This window comes from Porites lutea, chromosome 3 (genome assembly GCF_958299795.1).
Source record: "Porites lutea chromosome 3, jaPorLute2.1, whole genome shotgun sequence".
Classification (NCBI taxonomy): domain Eukaryota; kingdom Metazoa; phylum Cnidaria; class Anthozoa; order Scleractinia; family Poritidae; genus Porites; species Porites lutea.
Window position 1 is genome coordinate 41,732,868 of NC_133203.1, and position 23,966 is coordinate 41,756,833.

Here is a 23,966-nt window from a genome sequence, read left to right on the forward strand (position 1 = left end):
TAGATCAAACATTGAATAACCTTCTTAGTGGAGGTTCAACACGTAAGAGAAAATTATATAATTATTAAAATAAAATGAAGTCTTTTAGAAATCCAAGATATTTAGATAGATATGAGGATGTTGTTTTTGACCTGGAACAGTCTCTAGATACGGCTCCAGCAAATGATGCGCACCAAACTAAAACAGGTCTTAGATTTGTTGCTGATAATACAGGAGAAACTACTCCTTTTGATTGGTATAACGCAAGGCTGTCAATGGATTTTAAAGTAAATAAGCTGGCAGATGGAGGAAATATTGTAGTTGCTGACCGTAACGGAATTGTAAATGGTAGTAACTCATTTATAGAAAAATTAAGTATCCTAGCAAATGGTCGAGAAGTTTATAGTTGTAATTATGCAAATCATGTTGTAAATATTAAAAATCTTCTTGAGTATAATCCTTCATATGCTGAGAGTGTTGCTACAAACGAATTTTATTTTCTTGATACATCAACAGCTGCAGAGGAAAGACCTGCTCAAGCAACTTATAATAAAGGTTTTCATAAAAGAAAATTACTATTAGGTGTATCAGCCACAGTAAACTGTGAAATTCCTCTTAATAGATATTCTTTCTTTGAAGCATTGGAAGATAAATTACTTCCAAATACAAAAATTGAGCTAAATATCGAAATTGAAAAAGATGCAAATTTAATTTTTCAAGGTGCTGATGATTGTAGAGTTATTATAACAAGACTACAACTTTTTATTCCAAAACTTACGTTTAATTCAGAAGGACAAAAGTTGTACATGGAAAATTATCTTAAACCTTACAAATGGACATATTTGAATGAAGTAGTTGAAAGATCAAATAATACACAGCAACAGACAGGACATTTTAGAATTACAAATGCTATTTCAAAACCACGCCATGTATTTATTTTTGGAATTGATACAGCAAGAATTGATGCACAAACAGCAAATCCATTTTTATACGACACTTTTAATCTACCAAATAATGCTAATATATCAAGATGTTATCTGGAAGTTGCAAATGGAAACGAATATCCAGATATTCACTTTAAACCTTCTACAGATATGTCGAGAGTTTTTAGAAATGTAATGTCATACGTCTATGCAAATAATGATTATCAAGGTGGAACATTACTTAATATAAGTAATTTCAAATCTTTGTTTCCTTTTGTTTATTTTGACCTTACAAAAACAAAAAATGGATATCAAAGATGGTGTTACAAAATTGGCCTTTCATTACGAGCTGTCTGCTAATCCAAACGCTGATTATAATATTTACGCATTAGTCTTACATGAAAGAATAGCAGAAATATCACAACAGGACGGAAAACTATTGCTAAGGGCTTAATCTATATATATTATAAAAAATGGCAAATCCTTTTGATATATATCCACCAGTAACTTTAAAAAAATACCTTTTTTAAAAGAATATAAATACTTTGAATACGTTATATATCTTACTCCTTCACAAATAGAAAATTTTGGAAATGAAAATATCGCCAGTAAAGAGAGAGTCGGTCGATCGATGACACGGTTCAGGTAAAGCAACTGCTACTTTAATGCTACTGTAGGCACAACGGCGAAATACAGAACAAACTCAAGAGCGAGACACGAGAGCGTCTAGGACTCAAGAGCGAGACACGAGAGCGTCTAGGGCGCGTGTCCTTATCTACAGTACCGCTGACCGGTACTGGCGTGGCCTCTTTTTCCTTTCTTTACTCTTACAAATATGGTATGAGCCCAATGGTTATAGAAAAATTTAGGTACATGTAAACGGCTAACATGAATAACAATAAAACTTGAACAGTTTCTAGTGTGGGTCACGGGGACCACTGGCTAATTATTCCATATCAAAGTCCTCAAAACGTGCAGGTCGGCGTCGCTCACGTGTGGATCGGCGAGGAGGGGGGGTGGCATCTGATTCGCTGTCGCTAGCATAGGGGTCTCTGGTTTCATCAGGGTGGGTCACGGTCACGGTATCGTGAGACTCATCGTGGCTGGTAGGGAAGTCATCAAGGTGGGGGAATTCCTGGGTAGAAGGTGTCGAGATCGCGCACGGAATGATTGGCGGAGGTGGTGGTTCTGGCTGTGTTGGTGGAGTTTCGTCAGATGATGAGTCTGCATCCCTATTGGGAGCAGGTGGTCTGTGGTTCACGACTTCGGATGGGACTCGATAGCACTCAGACATCTTCACTCGGTAAGACGTGCTGCGGAGTTGGGAGCCAACAAATTTCTTGACGTTGCAGAACGAGCCGGTTATTTCTACGACAAGGTAGCGATCGCGGGCTCTGGTCTTGTTCCGATCGGCATAGAGGTAGACTAAATCACCTACAGCAACGCGGTCAGTGGGGGTGCTCTTTGGGATAGGTGTCTTTGACTTCTCACTGTGGGGGTGGTTAGACAACCGTTGTGTATGTTGTCGTAGGATGATGTCCTGGTCTTGTAGGGGGATCTGCTGGTTTGTGAACTGATCACGTTGGGTCCACATCTCTCTTGCGGAAAGACCACGTGAGCGAAGGCGCGCGTTTAGATTGGCTGTGACCACGGCGAGTTGCACGTGGTTTACTGGACCGCCTAGTGGATCATGGCGGAGTAGTTCGCTTTCGACCTCCTGTACTGCCCGCTCTGCAATAGGGTTCTTGTTTCTGTTTTTGGCGTCGCCGATCTCAAGGGTGATCCTGTGGTGTTTCAGTAGTTGATCATCCCTGAGTGCTTTGAATCCTGGGGCTGGGTCGGTACGTATGACGGCTGGTACATCTAGTGGACGTAGTTGGACACAAAGACGGATAAGAGCGTCGCGCAGAGTGTTGTGACGCTCGTCTTCCAGCAGGGTTGTGGCTGTAAGCGATGTCACGCACTCACGTAGTACAAGCACAAGTTGTCTTGAGCGTTTGATGACATCTGCGGCAAATGATACGCCAACTGCGTCGGGAGGGGGGCAGGACGACTGCTCCACGCGCATTTTCGGAGTTTGGCGTAGAGAGGCACAGATGTGGCAAGCTTGGGTCACGCGGTCGATGGCCTTGTGTATGTCTAAGGCATATAGGTACCGGTTGGTTACAGCCTGGAGTTGATGGCTCGACGGATGGGTGAGCTGTATGTGTAGGGCTGTCAGCAGTCCATCAAGCACTTGTCGAGGGACAATGATGCACTCGCGGCTAGGTACAAGGGGTTCATCACGCCGGACAACGAGCAAGCCATCGTTTGCAATGGTAGCGACGTTCAGGTATCGTTTAACATCTTTTATGTTGGTAAGTTTCTTCGAAGGGCGTGTCCCTTGTTGTAAGTGGGCGCGAGTACGCCGCAGATCGGCACATTCGGCCTGAATGGCTAACCAGGCAGAGCGGCTGGTGAAGGGTAGGCGCTCATCACCACGCAGTATATCCTGTACCGATGTGTTTCTGACAACGGAGTCTTGGGTGAGTTTTGTGAAGGCGCAGATCTGGCAGGCTTCGTCTTCGCAAGGGGGTGCGTTGCGGCTGGCGAAATCAGAGGGTAGGATCGCAGATCCGGATACATGTCTGACGGACGCTTGATACCGGCTCACGGTTGATAGAAAGGTGGAGACGCGAGGGCTAGCGGAAAACTCCCCGCGACAGAGTTTTTCAAATGCCTGTACGCACGGTTTGCTGTCGGTTAGGATGCAGGCCTTGTGAAGGGATTGGATTAGGTACGGGCTGAAGTGCTTGGTGGCAACGGCAATAGCTAGGGCCTCCACCTCACACGGTAACCATGTCGGTTGCGAGCCACGTAGCTTTGTGCTAAAGAACCCTGCCAAATGAAGTTTGTTGTCACGGGTGACGTAAAGCGTGGCTCCTATTCCAGGCTTACGGATCGCCCCGTCGGTCACAATCCACAACTGGTCACTTGGTTTGGGTAGCGAGATGGTGCGAGCAGTGGAGAGGGCTTTCTGGGCATGGAGGAACGAAGTTCGGAGGTCGCCTGACCATTGTATGTGTTCTTTAGATTCGCGGCCAGCTACGGTGTCATCAAGTTGTGCAAGGAGTGACGAGCACCCGGGAATTACGCGGGAGAGCACCTTGTATGCTCCTATGAATGATCGCATGCGGCCAACGGTTTCGGGTTCAGGACACGAGGCGAGGGTGGCGATGCGGTGAGGGCTTGCTCTTAAAGTGCCAGCGTTCCAAATCCATCCCAGTATTGTTGTGGACCGAGGATTGATGATCGTCTTCGATGCGGAGAGGCGGAGGTCACACTTGTGGAGGGCTGCTAGAACCTTCCTCCAATTTCGTAGGAGTTCTTGTGGCGTGTTTCCCCCACAGTATAGATCGTCTGCGATTTTGGCGACGACGCCTTCTTCTAAAAGGTGACCAAGGACGCGACACATAAGTTCTTCCAGTGCCGTTTCAGAGCCGGGTATGCCCATGGCCGACCGTGTGTATACGCGCACTCCCCGGAATGGGGTAGCTACCCCACAGTACTTCATGGAGGCACGCGAGAGGGGGATTTGGTAAAAAGCGCTGGTCAAGTCCGATGCGATGATGTGTTTCCACTGGGCGATATGGCGTAACGTGGAGTCCACATCTGGCATGAGTGAAGGTTGTGGCTTACTATAGCGGCCGACATCAGCGAATGCAGTAACTAGGCGGGAGCCACCATTGGGTTTCTTGACGAGAAATGAAGGGTTCAGGTACTCGACCGTGACGTTTATGTCTTCGGGGCGACTGAAGACACCCAAAGCTTCAAGTTCGTCAAATTTCTGCTGGAGCTCCACTAGCTGGTGACGGGCATACTGTGGTAGACGGCCTTTCCGCTGGGGGGGTTCTACAGGTCCCATGTTGACTCTTGCTTCGAACGGACCTTCCGCACCATTGTAGCCCTTGATGTTTGGGTCGAACACGTGGTCATACTCGTCCAACAGCGAAGTGAACTTTGCTCTTATATCCCGGGGAAGTAAGTTGTCTGGGTCAAGGCGTACGGCTGACGAGTGTTTTGTACCTGGGGTAGGTACTGATGGTTTGGGAGGTGGCTTGGCTGTTGGGGGTGAGTTGTCGCCGAGGGGTTCTGGTGTGAAGGTGGCGCGTACCTGGCAGAAGTGCTCATTTCGCTTGAGGAAGTGCGGCTCGGATGAGAGATTGGGAATACGTATCTTTCCTGCCACGCTAGAGACTATGCGTGGGGTGGGCCACAGTTGGGAAGCTGACAACTGCCTAACGCTGGGGGCATCTGTTCGAGGCTCTAAGGCGTATTCGGAGTCAGTGGGGACGTCGTGTGGTAGGTCGACTTCAACAAACTCTCCGGGCCAGACGGTCATTGACGTGGGGGGAGAGCGGAGTACTATTGCACGACGTGCGGCGGGGTTTACTGTAGCCGGGTGTGGGGACCCGTAACTGACGATGGAACCGTTGTGGAGGATCACTTGGCGCTTAGCTGGGCGTACTGCAATATCGTTGGTTTCCATAAAGGGGGTGCCTGCCAGTATGTCCACGTCGAGGTTCTCAACGACGAGTCCTTCGAAGGTGAAATCTCGGCCTTCGCGGCTTAATAAGAAGCGTGTCTCACCGACGACCTGAAGGGGGGATGAGCCGTCTGCTTGGTGGACGGACTGGGAGCTAGATGTCATGTGGCAGCCAAGACGTTGGACGACAGTGTGGCGGATCATGTTTCCAGTAGCCCCACTATCGATGGTGATTCGTACGGGGTAGTGGGAGTAGAACATGTCTAGGTACGGTGACTGGCGGGTCTGTATGCGGAAGACCTTAGGGCCTGGGCCAGGCCTAGCGTCGTCGGTGTCGCTTTCTGGGTCGGTCATGTCGGGTGTGGTCTCAGGTTCATGGGGAGCATCAAAGATGTCGGCGATCTGTCTGGCCTTCGCGATGTATTTGCGGTCTTGGTCTGGAAGGAAATTGCATTCGCTCAAGAAATGGTTGTCGGGGCGACCTGCCTGTTTGCAAAGGGGACAGGACTTAGTGGGGCGGCTGGGTCGTGTAGTCGCCTTATACGGGGTTTTGACGCCGAGAGGTCTGCGGTAGTTAGTGACAGCGGTGCGCATGATCTTGGCATCATCAGCGGTGCGTATTTCGTCGAGCAGGGAAGTAAGGGCCTGAGATATCTCTGGCTTTATGGAGGCCAGAGTCCGTGATCGTAGCTCAGTTCCATACCGCTGTTTCACTAACTTAGGTAGCTCGGGGTGGATCAGTTTAAGCCAGGTGAGAACGATGAAATTCTCCAGGGTGGGGGTGAGTTCCTCATCTTCTGTGGTAACCTCACCATGGTGTGACAGGCTATTTGCACGGAGTAGAGTGTCCTCCACGAAGGCCATCAGTCTCTGAAAGAGATCCTCTGGGCGTTCATCTGCTTCCAAATGTAAGCCAGCGAAATCTAGAAAGTGGGCGCCTGTGACTTGGAAGCCAAAATGTGCACGAATCATGTTCCAAACAGAGTGAATCGAAGTCGAGTTCTTCACGAGAGAGGTCCTGGATATCACTGGGCAATAGTTGGCTATTTGTCCGAGCATTAGTTCGAGAAAATTGACCTTCTGGCGGGCCGTTTTGCGTCTGGAGATCGGGATGGTTTCCCCGTCATCTGTGAGGCCGCGTAGGGGCTGGGACTTAGTCTTTTTCCCCCACGTAGCGTCTTCTGCGAGGAAAGGAGCGAAATTGCTGTCGAGGGATAAAGTGTACAACAGATTTTGTCTCCAGTTCTCGAAGCTGTTGATGGACTCGTTCTTTGACAGGCTCCACTGTTTTGGGGCTCGGAGGGTACTCGCCATAGTTGTGGTTTGGTTGCAAGTTTACGAATAAATCGTGCTTGGGCGACGAAGGTGTTCGAAGTATCGACTTACCGACGTTTGTACGGGTAGCTCTGGCTTTGTTTTCTTTTCGGTTTCTTGGCGTAGATCCGGAAGCGCTGCCACCACGCCAGTAAAGAGAGAGTCGGTCGATCGATGACACGGTTCAGGTAAAGCAACTGCTACTTTAATGCTACTGTAGGCACAACGGCGAAATACAGAACAAACTCAAGAGCGAGACACGAGAGCGTCTAGGACTCAAGAGCGAGACACGAGAGCGTCTAGGGCGCGTGTCCTTATCTACAGTACCGCTGACCGGTACTGGCGTATTATTACCTTGGACTACACGTCCAATTTACCTTTTAAAGTTTTTCTTACAAATACCCAAATCAAAAAGATAGAACTTGCAAAAAAACTTAATACAAAAGTTGATTTAAAATTCAGTAAAACTCAGTTTAAAAAAACTTTACCTTATGTTACAAGTATAAATAAGCGTGCGTTAAAGCAACGATATAAAGACAAAATTGAGTCTTTAAAAAAAGAAAATGCAAAGAAAGCCAAAAGATTAAATATATTAAAGCTACAAGACCGACTTGAGACTTTAAAAAAAGAAAATGCAAAGAAAGCCAAAAGATTAAAGCTACATGGCCGACTTGAGACTTTAAAAAAAGATAATGCTCAAAAGCTAAAAGATTACAAATTGAAAAAAAACGAACTGGATTATATTACTTTTATCAAAAATACGAGAGAAAAAGCCCTGCACCCTGATCCCAAACCAAAAAAAAAAATTAGCGACTTATGGAAAAAATATCTTTCAGAAACGCAAAAATATTACATATAGTGGCCCACCAGCCCAAAATAATATACTCACTTTAATAAAAATGGCAACTACTTATATTGAATACGGTGTAACACTTACAGATGGGCAAAAGACAAAACTATTAAGAGCAATAAAAAACAAATCGGAATTAACTCTAAGATTAAAACATTCACAACTTCGAGGACCTGATGAATTAATGTTAACCCGGAGAAAAATTGCTAAAATAAAAAAGAGTATTGCAAATGGAACAGGATCTGATATAAAGATAAGTAAAACACAGATTAGTCGTTCTGTAAAACATGGAGGAAACTTATTTTCATCACTTGCTTCTCTTGGAGCAAGAGTACTTCCTTTTGCAGTAAAAGGAATTTCAAAAGTTGCTCCTGCACTGGCAACTGGTGCTGCTACTGCACTTGGAGAAATTGGATTAAATAAAATATTTGGAAAAGGAATCACAATTCCCCCACAGTTTTTCCCAATGTTACCGCCTCTGGTAAGAGAATTTACCAAATCACAAATAAATCAAATTAACAAAGCTTATCAAACAGGTGGGCGATTGGTTATAAAACCAACTCGTAAACAGTTAGAAGGAGGATTTTTGGGAACACTTGCTTCTATTGGTATTCCAATGGCAATTAGCCTGGTATCAAAGATGTTTGGTGGGGGCCTGCAGGTTGACAGACATGGGACATCTAATACAGCAAATGTTTATGTTCCTCATCCTCCTCCACCACCGCCATCCACATATGGAGAAGGTTATCCTTATCGCCCACCACCCTTTTTCGGTACATGGGAAAACCCAATTGGAATGGGAGTAAAGAAAAAAAAGTCCAAAGGCAAGGGTCTACTATTAGGAAAAAACAGCCCATTCAACCCAATTCCCATTCTCGGAACCATTTTGTAATCAAACCTCTATCCAACTATGACCTCATGAAATGGGTAAAGAAACTTGGTATTAAACATTTCAGAGGGGTGTTTAGTCGCGATAGACTGCCAAATAGGATAAGAAAGGAATGTGGAATAATTAATCTGGATGATATGACTGGTCCTGGAACACATTGGGTTTGTTATAGAAATATAGACAATTTAGTTGAGTACTTTGATCCATTTGGGTTGATAATGCCAAATGAAGCACTGGAGTATTTTCATACTTCTGGAAAACAAATAGTTTACTCAACGGATGAAATACAAAATCGCAGTACTGTTCTCTGCGGTTATTGGTGCCTGTATTATCTGTTTGAAAGACAACGGGGTAAAAGTATTCTTGATGTAATACATAACCCACATTTTGATAATGACAACAGTGATTTTATAAAAGAGTATTTTGGAGGGTGAACCTAAGGTTCTAAGTAAAAAATAATATTTAATAAATATTATTTTTTTTACTCTTTATTCTACTAAAGATTTAAAACGTTCAGTATCATATTTTAACATTTCTAAAGATTCATAAAGTTTAAAAAGTTTTTCTATTTTAGTAATTTTACTTCCGTGACATTTTACGAGATTTAAAAAAAAATCTCTTTCTTCGCTTTCTATTTCTCTAAAAAACTCGTCATCTTTGCGAAGTTCCTCTATCTCTTTCCAAATTTTATTTCGAATTTTATCCCTATTATCTTCTATTGTCTGACTATTAAATTTTTTAACCAGATTAATAAGTCTTTCTTCCATCTATATTACTTTTTTTTAATCTTTAAACCAATTTATTCTCCATCATCTGTTAAATCCTTTAGCTGTTTAACCTCCCCAACTTTTTTATCTAATTCTTTAACACTATCAACTATTTCACTAATTTGAGAATAAATATTAATAAGACGATAAAATTTATTCTTTTTGTCACTATCTATTTTCAACCAAGAATATTCCTCATCTCTGATTTTTCGCCACATCTCACATTCACCAGCCATTAGTATTCTAGAAAGATCATCATTACTCTTTCTAAGAGTTTCAAGCTCATTTACTATTTTTTTTCTTAATTCTTTCTCAAAATCTTTGAGTGTTTTAACATCCATCTTTTTTTCTATCTCAGAAAAGAATTTGGCTTCCATTTATTTTATATAAATAGATAATTACCTTTTACACTTTGGGAAATTATATATTTTTCTCAATTCTATGTATTACTTTGTAATGATTATTTAGTGTTTCTTTATTACAAAATGCTTTTGGGCAGTATTTACAAAGAATACGAACACCAGCCATATACTTATGTATAAGTTTGCTAATCTTATCGTAATCATTACTTAGAATAAATGCATAATCATTATTACGATACTTTTCTTTCATCTTCAGTTGAGATTCTGTTACACAGTAATTGTTAGTTGGTGATTTGAATTCAATACAGAGTCCTTTATATTCCCTGTGATAATCTAGTATCATTAGATCTGGTTGACCTCATCTTGATTCTCTCCCAGTCCGGCTACTAATATAGAATCAGGATAATAATTTCTAATTAGTTGAACAACTTTGTAATGTAAATCTGTCTCATTTTCTATTTTGAACATTTTGTTATTTGGGTTGTCAAACATTTTATAATAACCGTATTTTCTTATAGATGGGAGGACTAGTGATGTTACCCAGTGTTTGAACTTTTTAGCAGTTTCTAATTTAGAGGATAACAAAAGGGAGTAAAACCCAGATTCATTTATGAAATTACACCATCTGACCTGACCCGTCGTTTCGACGGGGCAGCTTTTTTGGTCTTCTTCATCAACATGTTTTCTAATTGCTTGATTAGTGTCTTTGTAACCTAAAATAGTTGCTACATTTTTTCCAAGGAACCAAACATTTTGCTGTTTGTCAATATAAGATTTTAACTCAATTCCTAAATCTTTATTAGCAAACTTCTTCTCCATCATGTTTGTCATTTATATAATAATTGTATTCTTAAAGTCTTAATTTATCATATAAATAGATAATTACCTTTTACAACTTTATTAAGTGTATTTGATTTTTCACTTATTTCCATAAGCAACTCAAATACTTTTATAAATCTAGTGTCATTTTCCAATCTAGAATGATTTACATATTCATAACTCATGTTAAGGTTATTATATATCTTTTCAAGTTCACTTTTGACAAAATTAGATCTAGTAGACATACTTCGTAGTTGTATTTTATCTAAACATTATACTAAATGAAAGAATCATATTGTATTGTAGATAAAAGAGTAACTCCTTGCACAGAGCCAAGTGGTTACCAAACAGATAAAAGAGGTAGAACTCAATTCTTTTGTAGATGCGCAGTTTGTGGAAATAAAAAAGTTAGATATGTGAAAACTGGATCAGCTTCTCAAAGTGGAAGTGGAAAAAAGAGAAAACGAAAGTCAAAAAACTAAACAGCCCGTCTGAAGGGGCGGGCGTCTTTGATACTGTTGTTGGTACTGCAGTTGATGGATTTGTTAATTACGGCTTACCTTGGATGGGTAAAAAAGCAGTTGAAATGGGGCGATATGGAGCAAGCGAGTTAATGAGAAATAAAAATCTTCAGAAGAAAGCTGTAAATTATGGGATTAATAAACTCACTCCATTTATTCAGGAGAGTGTTGGATCAGCCATGGACCAGTTATCAACCAAAGTGAGACCAAAACATAAATATAAAACTGATAGAAAGGATTTAGACGGCCGATCAGGACGAGGAGTTGATATCCACAAATGGATTGGAAAACTTCCAAAGCCAAAAGCAGGATGGACTCCAGGAAAATACAAGTATATGGGCCCTTACAACCCTCTTGACGAACAATTAAGTTACGATCCAAACACTGGAGAAGTAACAGAGTGGAGAGTTAAACCATATAACAAAGTTGATGAAATAGCAGCTTATCACGATATTCGTTACGACATGGGGCGTCCCAAAGGTGATTGTGATAAAGAGATGGTACAATCATTGGATGCCATTCCATATGGTAAAATGCCAAAGTGGGGCTCAACTTCTAGATTCTTGATTAATACAAAACAAAAACTCGGTCTTGGTTTAAACGCGCGTCGGCGTTGAGTAGTGATTGGTCTCAACAATTAGCCGACGAACTTCACAAACCAATCACAAAAAACTTTCAGAAAAGATCAGTAATCTCAAACGGAATTGATGAAATCTGGGCTGCTGATTTGGTTGAAATGCAAAAGTTTAGTAAGTGGAACAAAGGGACTAAATATCTCTTGATGGTAATAGATGTGTTTAGCAAGTATGGATGGATTAGGGGATTGAAAGATAAGAAAACTGAAACTGTTAGTAAAGCATTTGAGGATATATTCAAAAGTAAACGCAAACCAAAGATGCTATGGACAGATAAAGGTTCTGAGTTTATCAGTAAACATTTCAAAGATTTTCTGAAAAGAGAGGGAGTCAAGCTGTATCACACTGAAAACGAAGAGAAATCTAGTGTTGTTGAGCGATGGAATAAAACAATGAAAAATAGAATGTGGAAGATGTTTACTGTAAATAACAACACTGTTTACTGGGATAAGATAGATAAACTAGTTAATGACTATAATAATGCTAGGCACTCTAGCATTAAAATGTCTCCTGTTGAAGCAAGTAAAAAGAAAAATGAAAGTAAAGTTAGGAATAATTTGTATGGCGATTTAATCTATTTAAAACCTGGTAAACCAAAGTTTTCCATTGGAGATCGTGTTAGAATTTCTAAGTATAAGAGAAAGGTATTTGATAAAGGTTACACACCAAACTGGACAGAGGAGATATTTGTAATTGATAAAGTTCTTACAACAAAACCTGTTACGTATAAAATCGTTGATTTGATAGGAGAAGAGATTAAAGGTTCTTTCTACGAGCAAGAACTACAAAAAGCAAAACAGCAGACATTTAGAATAGAAAAAGCTATAAGGAGGGATAATAAGAAAAAAATGGCACTAGTAAAATGGAGTGGATATCCTGATAAATTTAACTCATGGGTTAGTTTGAAGGATTTGGTTGATTTTTAATACAAATGATGTATTAAAAATAAAATCCTATTATTTACTCATTTTCTTCTTTATCAGACAAAACTAAGTCTTCGACTAATTGAGCTGTCTCTTCAGTATCGCTTTCCTCTTCATCTTCATCTTCCTCTTCCTCTTCAATTGTTAGTAAAGACTCTCTTGGTTTTAATGGTTTGACATAGCACTCATGTACTTTTATTTGCAAAGATGTAACAGTTTTACTTATAAAGATTCCTTCAATTATCAGCGCCAATTTAACATTGCAATACTGGTTGATGTATTTAAAAGGATTTAAATCCTTTCCTCCCTTTCCCTTAAACAAAGATAGTACCTTCCTTGATTTTTCCGAGTAAATAAGTTTTGCGTAAAGAACTGGTGCGGACGTCTCATCAACTTTTGTTTTCTTTTTTCCTTTCTTGTCTGTATATTCAATCTGTTTGTAATAAAATGGGGAGGACAAACTTGATGCCAGATCCGGGCCATATTCATCCTCAAGATACCGCCGAGTGGCACCTGTTACATTATTGATAACATCAAAAAATGCACGCTCTTTGGTATTGGGCTCTTCACCTTTTCCCCAAAGACATACTGGTAACGAGTAACCAACTAACTTGTTTGTTTCTTGGTTTTTCTTCTCACTTACTCCAAAAGAAAAAAGAACTGGAGATTCAACTACGAGTGGCCCTTTCTTTCCATTTGGGTATTTGATTTCAATTGGAATACGTTTGTATTTAATCTTGCTATCTTTGACTTTGTAGTCTTTGGCTTCGTTAAAGATAATATTGTCTTGAGTGACATTTTCGTAACTTGACAACTGCATTTTATTAATATTTATTTAATCTTTAAGCGACAATTTATTTTTCTTTCCACTTGAAAGTGTTGAGTAATCAAGCGATTCAGCACCTAATTTTTTGGCACTCCTTGTAAGTCTTTTAAACTCTTTCCCTCTGTCAATATATTTTTCATCTGGAACGTAATCTGGGTCCTCGTCATGCCTGTATCCATCATCAACAATAAAATCCAGATCTTCTTTTGTTGGAGTAGTGTCTCGTGATCTTGGTTCCATTTTATTATTTTGGTTATATTAATCTTATAACAAAAAATGTTATAAGATTTTACTAATCACTATCATCCATTTCATCACTGTCATTCATTTCATTTATTCTTGATTCCAATTCAAGAATCCCTTCAACAAGTACTTGGTCTTCAATAAATAAACCAAGATCATAAAACATTCCCCTAACAATTATTTTATCTTTTTTTATCATCAAATCAATATAATACCAATCAACAATCTTAAGATTATCCTTTGTTGGATTAAGAAAATATTTAATTGAAAAACTTACTAGACTAAGCAAATAATCATAAATAATATTTTTTTCCATCTTGATAATACCTTCAATATATTCCTTGAGTTTAACTGAAAATATTATATCATCAAGATACTCATTTCTGTACTCCTTTGCATATTGGGGGATCTTATTATTTTTATTCTCTATCATTTTTCCGTTTAATTCCGTTTGATAGGGGGTACTTAAGTGAGCCACAACGACCATTACCTATACTACTGTGATACATGGGGTGTGGTTCAACACAGGTAATTATGGGTGGTTGAGATGTGAATGGGGCTGAATAAGTTACAAAAGCAAATATACATTATTTTGTAAGAAGCTTAGTAAAGGTTTGTTCTCACACTAGAAGATACTTCTGTCACTGAAAAGCAGCCTGTTGCAAGAACACATGCTTCAGCCTCTGGATTCTCAAGAGACCAATATCCAGTTGAAGAAAAGATCAAAACTGAAGATGCAGCCAGATTAAGTGAAGAGTCTCCCTCATTTTGCCAGACTCCTAACGCTTCAGGATTCACTTCTGACCAAGGTATGGAATAACATTGTCGAGGTGCCCAACTTTTTCACGTGTATAAGTAATATCTTAGAATTTTTTTGCCCCATTTTAAAAAGTAATTTTTTTATTTGTTGTCTTTCTGCTATAGCAAAACAATGCTCTGTTTGTGTAATAGCATCACTTTAATACTTTTTTTGTAATAAGAAGCAATAATTAACTTGTAGTTATGCTTTTTATCGATAATTTTCAGAAACAGCAAACACTGTAAAGATGTTAATCACCACACGTGATTTAGATAGTGAACTGGAGGACGTCGTGGATAGAATGTTAAGACAACAACTTGAAGTTTTCTTGAAATACAACAAAAAAACTAAGCTTTCTACGGCCAAAGGATTGAGTACTTTCGTGAAGCATTTAGAAAATACTTACAACGTTACCCTAGCATCGGTGGGTGTGGGATCTTTGGTAATAAAAGTTCAGTGTCCTGACCTGCAAAGTCTGGAAAGTCTGTGGAATGATTATTGTTCTGGTGTCCTGAATGAAGCTGCAGAGAGGCTTTTGTTAACTGATGATATAAAAAAAGAAATCAACTTAGAGACACTCAGATTAAAGACTATTATTGTGGAGGAAAGCTATTTGACTTGCAAGAAAGCTCTTATGGAAAAGTCAGGTGAGTTGGGCTAGTACAATTTCTTGGACAAATATCTTTAGACAAGAAATTATTGTAAAACGATATTTCTGGGTATAAGTTAACACGAACATGAAAATACCTTTGTCGAATGATGAATGTTAAGAGAATCATCAAGCATTGCTATTTTAATATATTTCAATTATTATTATCATTGAGTAGAGTAGTGGTGTCTGAGCAGAATTATACCCTTTTTGGGGGAATAGAAGTGAGGAGTAAAATTTAATAAATAGCTTATGAATACAATGCGCGGGAAACTTGTTTAACTGATGCTAAACATGTTCAAGCCGTTGTCACGGGAGACGTTTTAATTTATGTGGGCATGCTAAAATGTCAACCTGTCAAAACAAAACACTTTACACTTTACACACTTTATTATTATTAGCAATCTACATTTACATAAAGTCCATTTCCGCCCGCAAATAGCAGGTGCTAGTCGAGATGGGCGGAGATAATAAGTACAGCAGTCAGAAATAAATTACAAATAAATAGATAAAAGAAGAATAAATAAATAAATAGATAGATAGATATATAAATAAGTGAAATAAAGCTTAAACATTAATTAATAACATTTACAAAATCAACTACTTGAAGCTCGTAAAATTAACGGTGACACTAAATTAAGATATGTATACTTTATAAATTAAACTCGGTATTTACTCGATAGTTAGCTATTTTTTGAAGCAGAATGGGCGATTTAACATAATCGTTCTCGGCCACTAATAACGAAAATAACATGACATTGATATGCTCTTTGAAAGCTCGCTTGGGGAGTTGACGAAGTTCATCGCAAATGGAGTTCCAAAGCTTAGCTCCGAACTTAGCAAAAGAACCATGGTTTTGATTCAGTCTCGATCGGTTAATATAAAAATTGCAGGAGGAGGAGAACCTGGTCTCGTGATTATGCTTTTCATTTGCTTTAATGAAAAGATGACTAATTTTAGTGGGAACAGTTAGACAAGAGACGTCGAACATTATTGAGGAAACCTTTTCAACGTATAACATATTTCAATGAAGGATTTTTGAGGAGGTAAATAAAGACACCGCATGTGCTCTGGGTTCAGAAAAATACATCAACCGAAGGACACGTTTTTGTAGCACGAGGATTTTTGGTAAATGGGATTTAGCAGCTTGACCCCAAGCAGCCAAGCCATAGGATAGGTAGGGCAGTATCAAAGAGCGATAAATACTTAATAGAGTGGTAAAAGGGACGAGGTGCCGAAGACGGGCAATAACTTCAATAATTCTACTTATTTTTAGTGTTACATTGTCGATGTGGTATTTCCAGCTCAAATGGCTATCCAGTAAGACACCTAGATATTTTACATGATCCTTACACTCAAGGGAAGTAAGAATGTGATTACTATTATCAAATATTAGAATATTGACCGAATGGTCCATCTTAGGATCACGAAGCATTTTCAGGCAATTACTAGTTAAATTGCATGTTTTTCTTATACTTTTTAACTAGTTCTAGTAGTTTTTAATGTATAATTAATAATATTCTTAGCCCTTTCATGGTCTTTGGTAGCAAAATAATATTGGAATGTATGATTACAGGTAAAAGGGTAATGATGCACGTTCTATTTCCTGCCGTTTTCGTTGTCTAACAATTGCTAAAGTTCCGGTTAACTGATTCTTGGCATATTGTGCGTAGTAAACCAAACTAATTATATGAAACTCAACTCGCGTAGTTTCGAAGTGAAAACTTTTATTTTAACGTTTATAAGGGCGAAAAAGGGAATTAGGTGAATGCGAAATCGTACTGATTTTTCGGGCAAAACATTAAAAGGAGGTCGAAGCGCAGCGAAGCGAAAAACTGCCTGTCAAGCAAAAATGTCAATCTTTGTTTACTAAACTCTGTGAAAGTATTATAAAGGGTATAAAAATTCTATAGTAAGCAACAGGTGGCTCTAAAGTAAACCCTTACTATTTTGTTTCTTAAGTAATAATAAAGACACAGACACACATCGTAAGATAGGTTATATGTCTTTTATTCTATGAAGTGCAAACGATTAATTTGTACATGTACAAAGTGCATATTGGAAGCTAATTAACTTCTTTACACCAATAACATTTTTAAATAAATTTTTCGGCTTGCACCCTGTCCTCCAGGAGGAGGGATTTTTGGTTTATTGGTTTCCTCCACAACCAAATTTATATTGTTTTAGCTCCACCACCACCGCCAAATTTCTATTGTTTTCACTCCACCACGACACCACCACATTTCTATTGTTCTCCTCCACCACCACCCTCACCACCGCCACTGCCACCACATTTCTATTAGGGACCTTAAGCAAGGTCGACGAGAAGCCCTGAGGACGACGACCGGAAGTGAAAATACCGCTTAGCGCCCTACTGCGCATGCTTCACTCGTCGTCCACGTGAAGTTCAGAACGTGAAAACGCCATCTTTACCGTCCAGGCCGAACGTCGCGAGAACGTGAGTATAAATTTATGTATTTTCATCTTGTTTAGGAAGACAATTTATGTTTGGCTTTTCAAATGAAAGCTAGATATTCCTTAGTTTCTAATCTTTGCACAATATTGAATCTTACTAGGATTTTGCAACATGAAAACTTTGCAAACAGTCAAAAATTCGGGCTTTGTGAGATTTGCATCTTGTCAGCAAAACATTCAAGTTAAGAAGATGAAATCGAGAACTAACAAAGTGGTTACTTGTTTTGTTTTATTTACCTATATGCAATCTTTTACAATTGTTTTAACTTGAGCGGTAAATTTTCATGCCGTTGAGGTCATTTTAGAGTCTAATTTTCCGAAAAATTAACTTATATTTTACATACATACATACATTTACATACATACATTTTATTTTATTGTGTTTTGAAGTAAGAGTACAATAACATGCCCGCGGGTAGCTAAGCTAATCTAGGCGGGTCATGTTTACAGAAAATAAACTAAATACAGCTAAAAGTAACAAGAGAACTAAAGAAACTCTGAATTTCCTTAGAATGGAGTGGACAGAACTTCATGACTTGAATCTTTGCGAAGAAGTTTTAGTTGTTGAACCTTGGAAACATCCTTACCGTAGTAAGGAAAGAGGAGATTCATGGAACGAAATAGCAAACAATTTAAATGCCTCTGATCATCCTACGTTTAAAGTATCAAAGAGAAGTGTCAGAGACAGGTTGACATTACTTCAACAAAACTACAAAGCGAAAATGAGAATGGAGGAAGCTGCCTCTGGGATAGACTGTCAGAAAACAAAGCTAGACAAAGCGTTAGAAGAAATCATAGAAAAAGAGAAAGCGGCCACGGATGCGAGAAGCCTGCAAGATGATAACAAGAAAACTGAAAAGGCAGCAGCGGAGGAGCACCGAAACTGAGCGGTTGAGCGTTTGGGTGAAACCAAGAAAAGGAATGCTGAGAAACAAGGCGAAAAAGCCCAGACGGCGACGAAAGGAAGAAGATCGACGTCGGAAGTGGTGCAATTTCTGAAAGAAAAGTCAGAAAGAGAGAGTGTGCTGAGAAAGGAGGATTTGGAGTTGAGACGAAAGGAGCTGAGTCAAAAGGAGGATATGATGAAAATGCTAGCACAACAATAGCAGCACCAGACTCAGCTTATGCTTTGTTTGCTTGCAAAAGGCCAAAATAAGAACAGTTAAGTATCCGCTATTTTATCCATCCAAGTGTTGGTTTTTCCAATGTTGTTGTTACTGAAAGTTTTACCGTGAAAAAGTGCTGAGGCAGCATGCATATTTTCCAGACATGCAATAATGCACTGTTTGTATTTGAAGGTACATTTTGAGACTGCAAAGTTCTAATCGATTAGTGTTGTTGCAAAACGTTAAATTGATTAAATTCAAGATTCATGTTTCAAAGTTTTAAGTGTATTTTATGTGCATTTCTGTACATCTTGTCTGACTGGCTACAATCTTCAGTGTTGTATTTGAAGCTACAACATTTTATCGTGATTAAATTTAAGCTTTGTGTTTCAAAGTTTCAAGTTTATTTTATGGTACAGTGTATGCCCATCTTGCCTGACTGGCTACAAAATGAAGCCTCCTGTATCGGTTGGAATTGAGGGGTTATCTGTCAAAGGTGGAAGAGTCAGAAAATATGAAAAAATGTATTAGAAAGGGCTGGGGCAACATTTTTCCTCTTCCCCTCCCCTTCCTCTGGTAAATAATTAAGTCCTAATTTTGTGGTATGATTGGAACATTCGCCAGCAGGCTCCTGTCACCAGTTAATGCATTCCAGATGTTGTGCCTCTTGGATGGAACTCAAGTTTAAACACTTCACTCACTTCACTTGGTCGCCCGAAGGCTGGCAACCACTAGATCTTTCCACAGCCTCTTATCAGCCATCAGTGCAGCAATCTCACTTGCTTCGAATGCCCCAGTATGCCTCTTACGAGTGTCAATATAGGTAGTATTCGGTCTTCCTCTCCCGCGATGACCATGTGTGGGCTCCCATAGGACTAATTTCTGGGTACTTAGCTCCGGATGGCGATAACAGTGTCCCGCAAGTTGTAGTCTACGAGAGGCGATATTGTTGCTGACTGCTGGTAGATCTCCGTACAGTTGTTGGTTTGGTATGTGGCTGCTCCAGTGGATGTTTAAAGCTTTTCGCAGCATCCTAGTGTATGTTCCATCCAACGACTTTTCTTGTGCTTTTGACAGAGCCCAGCTCTCGCACCCATAAAGTAAGATTGATTCGATGGTGGCTATGAAGAATCTGATTTTCAAGTTTAAACAAAACAATCTTATAAAGCAGTTTGTCATTTATTAATACACTCCTGTATCAAATTAAATAACCTGCCCTCTCTTGACACACCGTGAAAGAAAAAAGCACTCAAGAAACAATGCATTGCTATTCACTTGAAACTTTCATTATTGCACTGACATGTCATTCCTCTTTGATTACCGGTATATTATTTGAATTACTTTCAAGCAAAGTAATATTGTAGTGTTGGCGGATCTAAGTTAAAGTATTGCGATGTCTGATTTGGATATAGGCATGTAAGAGCATTCCTGAGAATTGCACAAACGACATACATCTTTCCTAGACTACTCAAACTAATTTTTAGATTCTTTTTAAAGTCCATAAACTTAAAATAATTTACAATGTCATTAAACAGCCATTCTACGGACTCCCGCACTGTAATCATAGACTGGTAGAAAGCAGTCATTGGGGCAGTAAGGGCTCTATGCCGGATCGCCGTACAAGCAAAATGGATTGCAAGCTGGTGAATTTGCAAAGCGTTGCAGGTCTTGAAGAAGTCCTGAATCAGCTAGCATTCCAGCATCGTGTTTACGACCCTCTGAAACAGTAAAAGGAAGTAAAAAATTCATAAGGAACTAAAAATGCTTCTTGTATAGGTTTGTCACATAAGCCTCTCACTCTTTACCCCTGACACTCTTCAAATATTTCTTGTTAAAAACATAGTGAAATTGAAATCGTCCACTCTCTCTTTGTACAAACACTCCCCGCAAAACTTACCCACTGGACCAAATAGGTTACCAATTAAACCATTGGGTAGAGCCACACACTGGAATTTTAGAGCGTGAACCCTCTTATGGCCGTTGTAGATGACTCTTTGGTGCTCTCCTGGTCTGCATACGGGTCGAACGGTCCCATCAACGAAACCAAAACAATTATGTAAAGCAGCTCCTTTGCCGGAAATAACATTACTGTAAATCTGTAATGCAGCTGGATTAAGCACATTGTGGTTCCACTGTGTTATGCGATGTCTGTGAGTGTTATATATAAAATCCAAGACGTCATTACTGACCATACTGAGAACTGGTACTGGCAGTCCGAATCGAGAAATCATGTCACTGTATCTGCAGGGATAACTTAATCTTCTAAGAAGAATGCAGAGACCTTCCATTCCGTCAACAACACTTCTTTGATAGCATCTGAAGCTATCAGGTATTTGAAGAACCTCTGAGAGAATTTGCAAGTCGTGAGTTCTAAATCTAAACTCTGCCAAGCACTCGGCATCGTTCATCTCATCGAGGGAAAACCTGTCGTATTCCTCGTACGAGAAATTGGGATTTTTCGGCATAAATTGCTCATGTAGTAGCAAAAACTCATCTTCATCTAAAATACCGTCCTCACAACTCAAAAGAAGTTGCTCTTGGACCTCGTGAAAAGAAGACATGATAAAATTATTGCACTGTTTCTCGCTTTTCACGATAAAAGAGCACTGTTTTGTTTACATGTCCTCGTCCACGTTCAAGTGCGCGCTTAACATTTTAGTTTCCCCGCAGTGAACGACGTCCTCGGCCTAGTCCCTCAGTAACTCTACTCGTCGTCGTCGTCCAATTCGTCGTCGTTGCTTAAGGTCCCTATTGTTTTCACCGCCGCCACCACCACCACATTTCCATTGTTTTCCTCCACCACCACCACCACATTCCTGTTGCTTTTTCTCCACCACCACCACATCTTTATTAATTTTTTTCCACCACCACTGCCACATTTCTATTGTTTTCACTCCACCACTACCACGGCCACCACATTTCTATTGTTTTCACTTGAAACCAAAGTAAAACGGGATGAAACGTCTCTGTCTAAGAAGGTGGTAAAGAATCGCAAGGCCGAGGGGAGCTTAAAAACTAGATGACGAAACGTTAGTACAATATTAGTATAGTCCATCGAAAAACAAACCATACTAGTTGTAATAATATTTCCTACATGTGGAAGACTGAACTGTGCAAAAAATTAAGCGCTCCAAGTTGGAAGACAGGGTGCAAGCCGGAAAATTTATTTAAAAATGTTATTGGTGTAAAGAAGTTAATTAGCTTCCAATATGCACTTTGTACATGTACAAATTAATCGTTTGCACTTCATAGAATAAAAGACAAATAACCTATCTTACGATGTGTGTCTGTGTCTTTATTATTACTTAAGAAACAAAAGAGTAAGGGTTTACTTTAGAGCCACCTGTTGCTTACTATAGAATTTTTATACCCTGTATAATCCTTTCACAGAGTTTAGTAAACAAAGATTGACCTTTTTGCCTTCGAAGCGCAGCGAAGCGAAAAACTGCCTGTACCTCGAAGTAATGTTTTGCCCCAAAAATCAGTACGATTTTGCATTCACCTAATTCCCTTTTTCGCCCTTATAAACGTTAAAATAAAAGTTTTCACTTCGAAACTGTATGAGTTGAGTTTCATATAATTAGTTTGGTTTACTATGCACAATACGCCAAGAATCAGTTAACCGGAACTTTAGCAATTGTTAGACAACGAAAGCGGCAGGAAATAGAACGTGCATCATTACCCTTTTACCAGTTATCATACATTCCAATATTATTTTGCTACCAAAGACCATGAAAGGGCTAAGAATATTATTAATCATATATTACAACCTACTAGCACTAGTTAAAAAGTACAAGAAAAACATGCAATTTAAACTAGTAATTGCCTAAAAATGCTTCGTGATCCTTTTGTTTTGTTTTGACAAGGTGACATTTTAGCATGCCCACATGAATTAAAACGTCTCCCGTGACAACGGCTTGAACATGTTTAGCATAAATTAAAAAAGTTTCTCGCGCATTGTATTCATAAGCTATTTATTAAATTTTACTCCTCACTTTTACTCCCCCCAAAAAGGGTATAATTCTGCTCAGACACCACTACTGAGTAGTTTTGAATTGTTAAATAAGTACGTTCTACTAGAATGTACTGGGCTTACAAAAGCTATTTGTTTTCCGTTAATGCAGTTTGACCTTCCTTTGTAAATGTTCTGTTGGAAGTTGGTTTCTCTTTGTACACGTGCCGCTATTAAATTAAGAAATGATGCTGGTTGTTTAAACTGAACGCACACAGAGGTTCTTAATCTAATTAGTTCTGGTAAATTTAACGACAATTGTTTGTTGTCTTACATTAATTGGCTTAATTGGTTTTTCCTAAATCTTCAGAAACTTGACCTTGTCAAGTTGTCTTTTCCTGTACACTCTTATTTTTACTACCTTTCGTGCTTTTAGTGGTTTTATCGAAACTTTAGTGCGCTTTCAAAGAAAACCTTGTCCAACAGACTATCTTAGTTAACTCGTCGTGATAAACAAGCTTTTATTACTGCCTTGTTCAATTTACTTGCTAAAAGTTGAAATGAGTGATACCTTTGTTTAAAGGCTTTCGTAATGTGAATACCTTGCTAATTATTTTTTACTGGAGAGTTGTAAACAATTTTTGAGTTAATTTATGGAAAAAGGCGGGACTAATTATCATTGTGCGATATTCCAACAAGAATCTTTTAAACGACAACTTTAGCACTGTACGCGAATTGACAAATTCTTTATTTTAGAGTAACGATATTGTACATATGTGATTTTCATTCATGTAAACATTCCTTGTAATTTTTGGGTCTCTCTGACTGTTTTGTTCTGACTGGACATTTTTTGGACATAAGTGAAGTTTGCAGTTTTAACTGATTTTCCTATTACGAAAAAACCTCGAAGGAAAATATGTAATAAAATTTTTATAGCCAATCGAATTTTCAGTGATGTAAGATTACTTAAAGTTTGTGTAAGATTGGCAGCCTTCAAGTACAGTCAAGATAAGAGGAGCTGCAACTAGCTCTTGTCCTAGCCTTGATTGAGAGAAGTTGTGTAACAAGTGAATCTACATTAAAACAGTTGAAGAGTGAACAACAAGGAAGTCGTGAAAGATTAATTTAAATGTTTGAATGGTGGAGTTTCTTACTAGTGTCTGGAGGCCATCGACTCTTTTCCTAATCTTAATTTAATGCACTTGCTTATTTGGGAGGATGAGGTTTGCTTTGGCGGATGCTTCTACACAATGTACTCGTCCGTCTTGTTCATGTTCCCCTTTTCATCTGACAGAGTTGTACACCTTTTGTCACTTTTGAAAAATGCCTTTCTTCCCATGGTGATAAAATTTCATTCCTACCGTAGATTAATTACTTGAGTGTGTAAAAAGAAGAACTTTGAATATAGA

At 39.1% G+C, this 23,966-nt stretch overlaps 2 protein-coding genes across 2 annotated transcripts; both read right to left on the reverse strand.

Moving 5' to 3' along the window:
- Positions 1-1,848: 1,848 nt before the first annotated feature.
- On the reverse strand, positions 1,849-6,999 carry LOC140932328 (uncharacterized). The gene has a single exon (XM_073381950.1). It carries the CDS (start codon positions 6,739-6,741, stop codon positions 1,849-1,851), a length of 4,893 nt encoding a protein of 1,630 aa, XP_073238051.1. The 5' UTR covers positions 6,742-6,999.
- Positions 7,000-19,307: 12,308 nt separating this feature from the next.
- Positions 19,308-21,039, reverse strand: LOC140932329 (uncharacterized). The gene is made up of 2 exons (XM_073381951.1): positions 20,481-21,039; positions 19,308-19,737 (listed from the first exon to the last, which is right to left on the reverse strand). The coding sequence occupies exons 1-2, from the start codon at positions 21,011-21,013 to the stop codon at positions 19,308-19,310; spliced, it is 963 nt and encodes a 320-aa protein (XP_073238052.1). The 5' UTR covers positions 21,014-21,039.
- Positions 21,040-23,966: the final 2,927 nt, after the last annotated feature.

Excerpts from the sequence above, each read along its gene's own strand:
- LOC140932328 (XM_073381950.1), bottom strand. The coding sequence starts at position 6,741 with ATGGCGAGTACCCTCCGAGCCCCAAAACAGTGGAGCCTGTCAAAGAAC.
- LOC140932329 (XM_073381951.1), bottom strand. The coding sequence starts at position 21,013 with ATGAACGATGCCGAGTGCTTGGCAGAGTTTAGATTTAGAACTCACGAC. Across the intron at positions 19,738-20,480 it reads AAGTTTTGCGGGGAGTGTTT|ATTCTTCATAGCCACCATCG; the intron begins GTACAAAGAGAG and ends CTTGAAAATCAG.